Source organism: Clytia hemisphaerica, unplaced genomic scaffold (assembly GCF_902728285.1).
Source record: "Clytia hemisphaerica strain Z4C2 unplaced genomic scaffold, Clytia hemisphaerica genome assembly, whole genome shotgun sequence".
Classification (NCBI taxonomy): Eukaryota; Metazoa; Cnidaria; class Hydrozoa; order Leptothecata; family Clytiidae; genus Clytia; species Clytia hemisphaerica.
Genome location: NW_027103562.1, coordinates 2072067 through 2085372, shown reverse-complemented (window position 1 = coordinate 2085372; position 13306 = coordinate 2072067). Strand labels below are relative to the sequence as shown.

At 36.4% G+C, this 13306-nt stretch overlaps 1 protein-coding gene across 1 annotated transcript in view; it reads left to right on the top strand.

Annotated features, from left to right (window-relative positions):
* The window catches only part of LOC136800805 (dynein axonemal heavy chain 5-like), a 65080-nt gene extending 56580 nt beyond the window's left edge, over positions 1-8500 (top strand). Inside the window, exons 62-69 of the mRNA XM_067057461.1 lie at positions 130-203; positions 1464-1683; positions 2184-2491; positions 3018-3178; positions 4608-4764; positions 5761-5973; positions 6958-7110; positions 7979-8500. Coding sequence (XP_066913562.1) covers positions 130-203; positions 1464-1683; positions 2184-2491; positions 3018-3178; positions 4608-4764; positions 5761-5973; positions 6958-7110; positions 7979-8365 — 1673 coding nt within the window. The 3' untranslated portion in view covers positions 8366-8500. The remainder of the gene's footprint in view (positions 1-129; positions 204-1463; positions 1684-2183; positions 2492-3017; positions 3179-4607; positions 4765-5760; positions 5974-6957; positions 7111-7978) is intronic.
* The last annotated feature ends 4806 nt before the right edge of the window (positions 8501-13306 follow it).

Sequence of the window (13306 nt, the reverse complement as noted above, 5' to 3'; positions counted from 1 at the left end):
AGCCTCTACAATTCGAATGATTCCTTAACTCGAACAAAACCTTGCGAATCGTAGTCGGATGCTCTCTAATTTACTACAAATCTGGTTAACCGTAAAATGAATAAATTGCTTACTTTTTCTTTTTACCAGAATGTCGAGCAGTATCGATGGGACAAGGTCAAGAAATACACGCAAGACGTTTGATCAACCAATCCATGCAAACTGTATGTCTTTTTGGACCTACCCCGGTGGGGTGGAGGTCCTATAAATTAACCCATGTTCGTTCGTTCGTTAGTTAGTGTGTTAGTTACCAGCTTTTCTCGAGATTCGCTCATTAGTTTTTTCTGATTTTTGGCACAAAGGTGCACGACCATAAACCCTCGAATGTGACGGAGCCCGATTTTCTAAAAAAAATTTTTTTGGGCAAATTTAGGCCAAAAAACGGCTTAAAAACGGGTTTTTTGGACTTTGTGAAAAATTGGATCATTAATTTTTTCTGATTTTTAGCATGAAAGTAGGGTACAATCATAGTTAAAGGATGGCTCAAGCAATTTTTGCAAAAAAAATTTTTTGGCTCAAAAATCGTATTTTTAATTTAAGAACCACTTTTAATAAGAATACATCAATGTTCTTAGCCATTTATTTTATTATTTTTATTATTTTTATTATTTTTTTTACGTGAAAGTCACGGTGGAGGCTAATGATTTGAGTTTTCTGTAAACACTTATTTATTTTTTTGGTGAAAAACGAATCTTTATATAAAATCACTATTTATGAGCATATATCAATGTTATTAGAAATTGTTGTTTTATATTATTTTTCTAACAGAAGAAAATGTCACGGTAGAGTGCTACGGTTTGAGTTTTCTGGAAACCTTATTTATTAAGCTGTGCATTTTTCTGATAGTGGTTTTTATAAAAAAAAGCGCTTAATAGCTTTTTTATTTCTTTTTCAAAAATATTTTTCAATAGTGTTGATAGTTTCTCTCAATAGATATGCTTTCATTTTCTTTATTTTTTTGTATTTTGACCAGTTATGTCTTATGTGTTTTACTGTTTCAATGTTCACTGATTAGTTTGATAACCAGGTAGGTCCATAAAAGTATCGCTTGTTGTTGTTTTTCTGGCTTTCGTTCAAATCCAAAAGTCACGATCACTCCTCACCAGTCCTCCCCAGACCTCCCGGCTTACACACAACGTTGCTTTTACGTTATATTATAATGTATATGGACTTTAAATGGACGTTCTGGGCAAAAGTCTCCATTGTGCACTCTTTTTTGATACCATGTGAAAACCATGCCAGCGTAGTCGCGAGAGTTGGCAGTTAAAATCTTCGCTTGGAAAAGTTTGAAAGAAGACATTGCATTGACGTCAAAAGAGGGCAATGCATTGACTTTAGACAGCTCACTTTATGCCCACATTAATTCACAATTAGAATAGGCAGGGTAAAAAGTGTGCCGTCTAAACTAGAGCTAATTTTTTCAGGGTGGATGGGTGTTACTCCAGAACTGTCATTTGGGTCTTCCATTTATGGATGAGTTAATGAACCTTATCACCACATCTGACAATGTTGACAACTCCTTTCGCTTGTGGATCACAACAGAAGTTCATCCACTCTTTCCGATCACGTTGCTTCAAATGTCCATCAAATTTACCAATGAGCCACCACAAGGCTTGAAACCTGGACTGAAACGAACATACACAGGTAAAATACAACTTTATTTTTTGATGTGAGCTTTTAGGTGTATTTAATCACTTTTAACCTCTTGGCAGCTCTACGGCCACCAGGTGCTAGACTGCATGGACCCCGCTCAGATTTATTATTGTTGATCAAATTTACGATACTGTAAACGCGTTTTCGCTGAAACGTCATCGTTCCCGTGTATCATAGACTACTATCTGGCGCCACCAGTAAGCATAAAAAGTCGATAATACACAGGGGATAAGTTGATAACATTTTATATAGAAATATTGAAACATTACTTAAGATATCTTTCGCCCTCTGATTTGTAGTCTTTAACTTTACAAGACCCAATTAACTTATCTCTGATGAGTTTGATTAGGGATTTTTTTTTTTGAGAAGTGCATTACAAATTGTCCCATTTTCACTGATACTTCACAAAACTTCCAATGAAAAACATGTTTCTCGATATCTCTTCTACTTCTATTACTGTTAATAATAATGTTTTTCTCAACTATTTTCAGGAATCACTCAAGACCAACTAGACATTACCAACCTCCACCAATGGAAACCCATGTTATACGCAGTCGCCTTCCTTCACACTACAGTCCAAGAGAGACGCAAATTCGGGAGTCTGGGTTGGAATATCCCATACGAATTCAACCAATCAGATTTCTCGTCTTCCGTACAATTCATACAAAACCATTTGGATGATATGGACATCAAGCGAGGCGTTTCCTGGACAACCGTGCGATACATGATCGGCCAGGTCCAATATGGCGGACGAGTTACGGACGATTACGATAAGAGACTTCTGAACACCTTCACAAAGGTACATATACTGTGTCCTTCTTTGATCAATTCAAGTATTCCAGTCTAGACTCCCCTTTCAAGTTTTCTGACCAGTTTATTTTCAAGTCAATGGTTTTGATGAAAGTTTTTACTCCAATTAATGGTAGAATGAAGAAAAAAACGTCATTTTAAATATCTTAAGAGAATTAAGATCTAGTCTTGACGGCCCATCTTTTTCGCCCTTCCTATTCTAATTACAGCGCAGTGAACAGAAAAATCTTGGCTGTCTAGACTAACTTTGACAAGTATTTTTTTGATTTTGGTGTATGACAGGATACAAAGGTTTTTCCCCCTTAAAATATTAATGGTGATTTTGGTGATTATGAAAAAGGTTAATGTAGGGGCGAACTTTTTTCGGATTAGGCAGGAATTCTTTTCAACTTTAACGAGAGCCGATTTCGGCAAATATAAAGTTTCCTAAGTGCTTGTAGGTAAAGTTGCTAACTGGCGATGCTTTTTTCTACTTTAAATCACTGATTTTCCAATTTCGTATTTATCTTCACCAGGTCTGGTTCAGTGAATCAATGTTTTTGCCGACCTTCAAATTTTACCATGGTTACACAATACCAAAGTGTAATAAATGTGACCACTACTTGGACTACATCGAAAGTTTGCCCACGGTTGATAATCCTGAAGTCTTTGGCTTGCACCCCAATGCCGATATAACGTAAGTGCTTTATTTACATTTACAATGGTTCTTGTGATAAAGTTTTTGAATTATCGCCCCTTCCTGAGGAAAATCACAAAAATGAACTGACTGCTATTTTAACCCATTAAGTGCCACTGATATCATATGAAAACACTCTATTTGTTCCGTCTTGTACCTTCAGGTCTGGGCCTAGACGCTAGGCCACACAGCCCTGTTTTTTACTCAGCCCGAATAAAAAACAAAGTCGAGATTTGCATTTTCTCTTAGGGATGTGTATTGAAATCCAAAAATGCATTTGAAAAGTTGAAGTTACGGAGTGACGACATTTAATGAGTTGATACCCCTAATACATGTTTTTCTATAAGTACAGTGGACGTTCTCTAATTCGACGTTCTACTATTCGATAAGCTCCCGTTTTCGATGAAATTGAAAGTCCCGTCAAATTTCCTTAAGATACTCTCATAAACTACGCTCTACTATTCGACATTCTATTATTCGATACGCTCCCGTATTCGATGAAAATCCGATTCCCCTTGAAAATCGAATTAGAGAGCGTCAACTGTATATGAAGGCTCGGATTTGCAGATTTCCTAAGCATAACATAAGCATATACACCAGCCTGGAATATTCAAACAGTTTTGGAAGTAATCAAGTAAAAAATACATTTACGACTAGCCACATACCACTGCTCCCAAAATCTGAACGCTTTTTGTATCGAATAATTTCTGAGATTTTTCAAAAAATTGGCTCGGGTAAATTATAAGCATTATAATTCATAAGCATATAAATAAGCATATGCTAGGCCTGAATACTTTGAAAGTTTAAGCATACACGAGCCTGACCAAGGGGAAGTCACTTGCCTATAAAAAAACATGCACCCCCATTGAATGAACCTAACTTCCAAGGACCGACATCATAACTAATACAATAATGACCGGTTAGTGAGGGCTGTACTGAGAAATATTGCCCGAGGTCAAGTAACGACCGAGCTTGCGAGGTTGTTGCGTTGACCGAGGGCAATATTTTCAGTACAGCCCGAAAAAAACCGGTCATTATTGTATTTGTTAACCGTTTCCTTCAACTTTGATTGATTTTTAGCGCTTTATCCAGGAAAAATAGCGAAATAAAACAGAAAAAACAAGCGAAAAGAGATAAAAAATTGCTATAATTTCTGACGTCAGAAATAAAAAATGAGAGAAATGATGTCAACGCATTGTTCATTTTCCTTTGAAAAAGTGACGTCACAATGAATTTTCCTAACGACGGGCAACTCTGGACAATGTAGGCCCGTCGTCATGCGAAAAGAACCAATTGCATTGCGCAAAAAGCCATGTAGCCCGCTTCGAAAAAGTAACCGGTTAACAATAGTCCACACATCACCTTCCTTGCAATCGAAATTTAAAAATATGTATTAAGTACAAATTATCTTTATTTTCATACTTGGCAGATATCAGAGCAGTGTCGCTAAAAGTTGCCTGGCTACCATTTTGAGTATCCAGCCGAAAGATAGCGCGGCAACAGGCGGAGAGACGCGAGAAGCGGTTGTTCAACGTTTGGCGGATGATATGTTGGAAAAACTACCACCGAACTATTTGAAACACGAGGTTTGTATTTTATTATTTTATTTATATGGAGGTTCTTTGAGTTAAAGAACCCGAACGGCTAGAAGTTATAACTCTTGGATGGATACGAAGCCACTTATTTCCCAACTAAAACGCGTGAGCCGGGTGATTTTCATGCAGACGGCAGATTGAAAGTACACGTTTTTTTTTTTTTTATTAGAACCTAGTTTATAAGAACATTTAGGCTGAAATTCGTCGAAAAATTAAGAACATTGTAAGAACATGCCCAGCCTCAGTTTGGGAAAAAATGACAAGAAACTACAATTTTTTCTTCTTTTCAAGGAGTTTTAACCGAACTTAGAGGTGGATCTTCTAAATTCGAGAGTCAAATATTGTCCAAATTTTACCAATTTTAAGTGCTCTTTATTTTGCATGATATTGTCGATTTAGAGTAGTCTGAAAATTAAGAACGCATTTAAGAAAATTTTGGGCTGAAAATCGCTAAAAAAATAAGCACATCCAGGCTCAGCCAAATTTTAGGTGTTCTAATAAAAAAAAAACGTGTAAAAGCTATCGCCAGATTTCAAAGAATATACCGCTCAAAAATAAAGAACGAGCTCAATTCAATCCGTCATTCTTAAAAAAATCACTGTCAAGGCTTCACTTTTTCTTGCGTGAGAAAGGTTGGAGATTCCTCTTAGGGCTTTAAACTCAATGGACTATTCCAAAAAAAAATTTACCCCCATTTTGAGGAGGTCTTTTCTGGAAAAGGTACCACCCTCCCCCCCTGTGGATCTAAAAAAAATAAGGACCCCTTTTTTTCTCTTTTGTCAGATCACCCTGGGCGTCACACCTCCTCAACATAGGGGGTAGAGGCGATCTCTGGAATAGCCTGTCCACGATCATATAGTTATCCTTACCCAGCTGGCACATACCGTTGTTTCAACGTTTATCTAACGTTCACAACGTCCATATAACGTTATATGAACGTTGAAACAACGTTGTGTGCCAGCTGGGTATGTATTGTTTTATTACCAGGTGCGTTCCAAACTACAAAAAATGGGTCAATACCAACCCATCAATATTTTCCTTCGACAAGAGATAGATCGTATGCAACGCGTTATAGCGTCCGTGCGCACGACATTGATGGATTTGAAGCTAGCGATCGATGGGACGATTATCATGAATGAGACATTGAGAGATTCGTTAGATTGTATATATGATGCGAGGATCCCAAGTCATTGGCAAAGAGTGAGTATATGAAAATTTTAGTACAGTAGACTCTCTCCAATAGCACACTGCTATGCAAACGTCATAATTATTACTTTTAACATTTGATCGAAATTCAATCCCACAATCCTCTTCATCTTGATTCGTAATGCGTTCAAGTTATTACTTTTGTATTGTCAAAAAGTGTAATAGTCTTGCAAAAGCAATTAATGCAAAGAATGATGGGATTCAAACTCGGACAAACAGTAAATCTGATGTCTACGGTATGCTATTAAATTCGATTTTCAAGGAGCATTGGGTTTTCATCGAATAAGGGAGCATATCAAATAGTAGAGCGTCGTATATGTGAGAGTTTCTCGTTGACGGTCACTTTTAATATTATCGAATAGTTGGAGCGTATCGATTAGTAGAACCTCGAATTAGAGAGCGTCAACTGTATATGATATTTCATAATAGCGAGCCGTGGTTCAAAGGTAGAGCTTTCGCTACGGGGCGCAAATATCTCTCTGATTGACGCTCATCAATTAACGAACAGGGATAAGTGGAAAGTGTGACGCACTTCATCACTTTGGGTAGAGATGAGCATTCAGGTTGTCTCCTACTCTGCGATCGCAAGACTTACTTTCTTGTATAGAAATTTCCTGAGTAGCAGCTAAGGGCTGTAACTGTAAAACAGCCCCCTTTTCTTCAGATGAGATGGAGTTTTTATAAGATACTTTAATAATTGGTCATTTGAAGTAATAAAAATGACGCGTTCTTTAGAAAAAGTAACAAAATTGTTTTATTACTGGTTAACGACCAACCAAATCAAATAAGAGCCAGTAAAAACTCCCTCTCGTCCCCTTTTTTGTTCGGGTACTCGATAGCTCTTTATCGTGGATTTTTTTAGTGTTTCGTGAGCAATAACTGTTTGTTGGTTTGAAAGTAAAATAAAATAGCTCTTTGAAACACTCTAGAAATTCTTGTCTACTTCTCCAATAAACTTTTTATTATCTCTTTGTTTAGATATCTTGGGAATCATCGACCCTGGGTTTCTGGTTTACCGAGCTTCTAGAGCGTAATACTCAATTTTCCGTATGGATAAACGAAGGACGTCCACATTCTTTCTGGATGACTGGGTTTTTCAACCCACAAGGTTTCTTGACCGCTATGAGACAGGTAGGTACCCTTTTTGTACTTTCACGGAGCTTTTTCATGTACTCTTGTATGCTTAATTGTAGACGAAGGGGGGAGTCATTTTGCAATTTTCGGAAAAAATCACCCCCATATCACTTTATAATGACCCCCCTCCCATTTTATGACCTTTATGCTACGAAGTGCCAAAATTGGCCAAAACCTTCAATTTCCTAGGGATTTGTAGCAAAATCAGGTCAATAGCACTTAATTGTGTCCCCCCATTTTGTTGATTTTTATCTGGAGTACCCAGTCCCCCTGCTTATTTCACCCCCTCCTACAATTAAGCACACAAGTACGAGGTTACGTAATTACCGCAACTATGAAAGCCACTTAGAATCTGTAGAGGTGATCCCTTAATGTAAATCGGTCATCCCAAACTGTATAAGCTGCATGTACTATGTCGTAAGTTGGTCTAATGATGACACCCTCTTCTAATTCCGACAACCTTCTTCATAAGAAGAAGGGAGATAGGAATAATAGAAATGTCGGAATCACTGATGAAAAATATTTATTCCTTCTGATTACTGAGCAGAGAAATATAGTTTTTATAGACCAACTTACGGTATTAATTATCCAGACAAATATTTAGCCTTTTTAACCAGCATTTTGTGCTGTCGTGAATGATGTTCATGACGTGATATTCTCTACGAAAAGACCCCGGTTTTTGCCAGTAGTGGCAAATTTTATAAAACTTTTGTCTAGTTTAAATTTGCCACTTACTGGCAAAGAACGTCATGAATATCATGAATTTGCTCCATGTTGATTTTGGAAACCTGCTCTATCTGCAGTCAATGAATACTAGTTCCAAAAACGTCCTAGATATATTTTTTCGGATCTCCTTTATAAACAGGAAGTCACTCGCGCACACAAAGGTTGGGCTTTGGATAGCGTTATTTTGCAGAACGACGTTCTTAAACATTACAAAGATGACATCACCTCCGCCCCAACCGAGGGCGTTTACGTTTATGGTTTATTCCTTGAAGGCGCTGGTTGGGATCGACGTGGCAACAAACTTGTTGAACCGCCCTCGAAAGTTCTTTTCACGCCCATGCCCGTGATTCATATTTATGCCGCAAATAACCCGCCCTCCAAAGAACAAAGTCGATATCCATGTCCGATTTATAAAAAGCCTGTCCGAACGGATTTGACTTTTGTTACGGAAGTTGATTTACGGACAGTACAATCACCGGATCACTGGATTTTGCGGGGAGTGGCGTTGCTATGTGATATCAAATGAGGAATTTTTAATTTTTTTCAAATTTTTAAGTATTTCCAGTAAAATATGAAATACTTTATAGGGTATATAATTTCAATTGTTTTCCGAAAGGCCTAAATGAACATCTAAAATCTAAAATTTAAAGAACTTTGTGAAAAGCTCTTACTCTAGGGGCTGAGTTAAATCCCGTATGCGCATCGGCGTATAGTCATTTTTTCTTTTGATCATGAAAGTATAGTCCTTGAAGAGTCAGAAAACGTGTGTAGAAATTTTATGCTGATTAAGAAAAAGGTCAGAACCATGGTCTGAAAATTTGACTATCTCGAGCTATGAAGTACTTTCGTTTTCAAAACTTAGAAAACGTAAGTACTTCGTATCTCTTGATAACGAAATTTTCAGACCATGGTTCTGACCTTTTTCTTAATCAGCATAAAATTTCTGATAGATTGGTATATAGTATGCAGGGTTTTAAGCTCAAAAAAATATTTTTCTTAGGCTAGCAGAGCCTAAGAGCCCATGTGACGAAAGAAAGTTTTGAATCCGCCATTATGGATTTCGAAATTCATGTAGAAAAATAAATTTTCCTGAATTTTATTATTTGAACGGTAGGCAAGACCCTCCGAAAATTTCAAGTAAATCAAGTAAGCCAATCAAATGTTACAGCCACGCAAATTTGGAACCAAAAGTAGTCATTTCAAAAAATCAAAATCGAAAGTGCTTCATATCTCCAGATAACGAAATTTTCAGACCATGGTTCTGACATTTTTCTTAATCAGCATAAAATTTGTGATCGATTGGTATATAATATGTCTATTCAAGCAAGAGGGCTAAAAAGGGTTGAAAATCTAAAATCCGCCATTATGGAAATTTGTGCTTGATCCAAATAACGCCACACACGTTTTCTGACTCTTCAAGGACTATACTTTCATGATCAAAAGAAAAAATGACTATACGCCGATGCGCATACGGGACCTAACTCAGCCCCTAGAGTATCTGTCTGATATTCGAAGAACTTTGAAAATTTCTATTTGACAAAATTCTTTTTTATTTTTTTTTCATTTTATTTTTTACTGTAATTCTTTTTTATTACTTTTACATTTTTTTCGTAAAATTTTCAATTTAACACGGGGTCATTTAATTTTCTTCACCCGTCACGAATGATGAGTGCAGGTTGTCTAAGCCCCTTGATTTTTTTATTTCAGAAAGTGTGTTTCGCGTTCACTGTGTATAAGTTAGTAAGTAAGTATATTATTTCATCGAGTCGGGAGTGAGGGAGTCTATCCCCTTTTTTATTTGCGCTAGACCGACCTGGGAGATCGAATGTTGAGGTGGCGGAGCGCCAAACCTACTCCACAGCTCACAGTAACTTAAAATCTATATCAGATTACCCAATCTAAGCAACTCATTCACTGATTTGGCGGTGACCGGGCATCGAACCAAATGATTTATTGTTTTGTATTTAGTTTTTGAGGGGATTATGACTGTTTTACTTTTCAAATTTATTGACAGTAGAAAGGACTCCTTTAATAAATAAATAAATGTTTTATAATCTAAAAATAAATAATTGTGTTTTAATGATTTAATATATTTTATCCTAAGAAAATATTTTGTAAATAAAAACTCACATCAATTTGTAATTAATAACCATTTTTAACGCTTATCATGAATATCTGAAACATAATTTTTTAATCTATATGTAATCACAACAATTTTGTCTTTTTTCATTAATTTGTGGTGGTTAGCCTTTAAACTCTTTCCATACTGCCCGGCAGGCAAATTTTATAATTTGGAAGTAATTTTGGTTGAGGTTTTAAGGGGGTATTAATTCAAAAATATTTGTAGTAGCAAACCATACAATGATTTAATCGGATTTAATACGAAGGGTACATCATGACGAAGTTTCCCTGCAGCTAATACTTTCAAAAAATTATGCTAATTTTCATGTTTTTGAGACATGCCAAGCTATAACTTACCTGAGTTATGAAACGGTCTATTTATATGAAATATATGGTACTATGATGGGCATCTGGCATCTTCTGCATCGTTCTGTCTGCCGAACCTAGAGCACATGTCGCGACCTTAGAATAAAAGGGTTCTATCGCAAAATTTCAACTTTTTGAGTTTTATGCATAATGAAATCTTGAGGGCATAGAAAAACATTTTGTCAACTCCTTTTACTGTTTACTTTTTTCCAGTTTCTCAAAATTAAGAAGATAAATAGGTTCTATACCCAATTAAGAAAAAGGTTCTATCAGGCAAATAGAACCTTTTAGACGTTATTTTGCCAATCGTGCAATCTTCTCCCGGTAAGAAGCAACAAATATAAAAAGGTTCTATTTAATTTGGATAAAAAGGTTCTATTTAGCAGAATAATTGAAAAACACCCAAATTTCACTTTTAATGCACTTGTATGCATTTCTTTAGATGTGTCCTTGGTGGAAATGACCAAAGAATTGAATATAAGACGTTTGGTACGAACTACCCTTAAGAAATTAAGAAAAATTGACAATAGAACCTTTTTATTCTAGCAATTTTGGGAAAATTAAAAATAAAAAGGTTCTATCCGAATAATCATTGCTTAATAAAAAAAGGGGAAATGAATGTAAAAACATTTAAATTGATTTTTTTGTAGTTGTAGGACACAATCTTTCAGAAAGGCAAGGTTTTTAGGTTAACAACAATGTGGAACCAGGTTATTTTTCATCCAATTTTTTCAAAACGATTTTAACAAAATCAAAGAAAATGTCAAATAGAACCCTTTTATTCGGGTTGGTCTAAAAAGCAGGGTAGCCAATTGGGGTAGCCAATTGGGCTAGGTTGTGGGGTACCTAAATATTTTACAGACCAGAATAGAAATACCGAAAATGAATGCATAGAACCACATTTTAATGACCAGGGAGCACGAATCTGATTGATACTTAGATTGATCATGTATGATTACAAAGATAAACAAAGATATAAATTACCACGTGTTAATGCACGAGGAGTAAGAAATAGAGCTTCATTATAAAAGCTATTTCAAAAGACTTTTTGTATCTATTATAAGCTGCCATATTAAAAAATTTTGAAAGGAATTAATTGTTTGAAACATCTAAACATGATATAAATTAAACAATAGATTCAATAACAAAGGATTGTTAAGATATGACAAGATTAGAGATCATATGGCCCAAAGGCGATTTCAAAGCTATTATCATCGAATTACATTATTACATGGAATCATTAACAAGATGTTGTATAGTTATTTCCACATGAAAACAGGTTTCAGATTTCAAAAGTTTAGGCAAAAAGAGGTACCCCATAACCTAGCCCAATTGGCTACCCCATTGGCTACCCTGCTTTTTAGACCAACCCCTTTTTGCGAATCGAATTTATGAGCGAAGCAGTTTTGCTATATTGTGCACGTACCTTTAACTTCTATCCCAAGCGAAAATTTGCTATAAAATTTGCTATATAAATCACATCTTCCAACCGATGATTTTATCCTAATGACCTTGAATGGTTTGGCTTGAAGCCACGCAAATTTTCTCAGTTTGGTAGCTAGGACTGCGAAAAATGCCGTTTTAAAATGGTGTACCCTAGCAGTGAACAGCAACAAAATTACCGGAAGCCGAAACACGGACTTAGATTCTGAAGTTGATCAAATTGCCGCGCGGGCGGCACGCATCTAAGCAATCTAAGCAGTGGTTCTCCGGTTTTTAATGTTTATATTTTGCTGTCAAATGGAAAAAAATAGTTTGAACGATGACAGAAAGGATCTTCATCATCCCTTGACTTTTAACAGCAAGTATCAAATAAGGTCAATCAATGAGAGTTTTTGCAAGTTGCGCGGGCGGGAGGAGTGCTCTTTTAGTGAACGAAACTTACCTTGCAAAACCAAGTGGATATTCTATGATAAAGAAGTACGGAGGTAATCAAATTTGTCGAATTTGTCAAGAAATAAATCAAAACTGCCGAAGAACCAACAAGCCATCTTTATACATTTTTGTTTTTGTTTTATTTTTATGTTTTGTGATGATTTCGACAGACGATTCGTGATTCGAATAAAAATGTTCGTTCGACGAATATCGTTCGATTTTATTAAGGCACCATTTACACTAGAATAACTAGAAGGAAAACAAAAGAGCGATGCGCGGCAGCGGCGGGTGTTGTGCCGCCGTGGATTATGTGGTGTGTTTGGGGCATTAAGGCTCTTACGACCCTGTCTCTATAGCGGCTTTATTAGAAGAGGGATTTTTAGAGAGTCTCTTATTAGTGAGGTTAAGCATACAAGGATAATCACGACGACGGACGAAAAATGTATAAGGCTAGTGAAAATACGAAATTTGATTGGTTGAAACTCACTAGCCTGTTAAATTTTCGTTCGTCGTCGTGATTTTACCGATTTACTTAACCTCACTGTGAGGTTAAGTAAATCGGTAAAATCACGACGACGAACGAAAATTTAACAGGCTAGTGAGTTTCAACCAATCAAATTTCGTATTTTCACTAGCCTTATACATTTTTCGTCCGTCGTCGTGATTATCCTTGTATGCTTAACCTCACTATTTTGCTAGCAACTTGCGAATTGAGGTGGAGTCTGGATCGCTTCGCAACCCTTATACAATACGGCTAGTATTCCAAGGTCGCGATGTGTGGAATACGTGAGGCACTGAAGATCCGCTTGGAGGTCATAGAGAACCATTCGATTTTCCAAAATGGCAGACGAGTTGCACGCATGAATTCGATGATAATTCAATCTGATATTGGTCTGTTGGTAACTTCTGTTTCACTTTCTGACACTTTCTGTCTCTTTTACTATCAGTGCTGTGAGTTTTTGACGTTTCTTCTTGTGCCCTTGTTGTTATTCTATGGGTTTTCTACCCTTAGTTCTCTCTCTATAATCTGAAACTGAGATTAGCCATCAAATGCCTGACCAACCATCAAAAAAACAAAGCAGCAAAATTTCAAAACAAATGAACC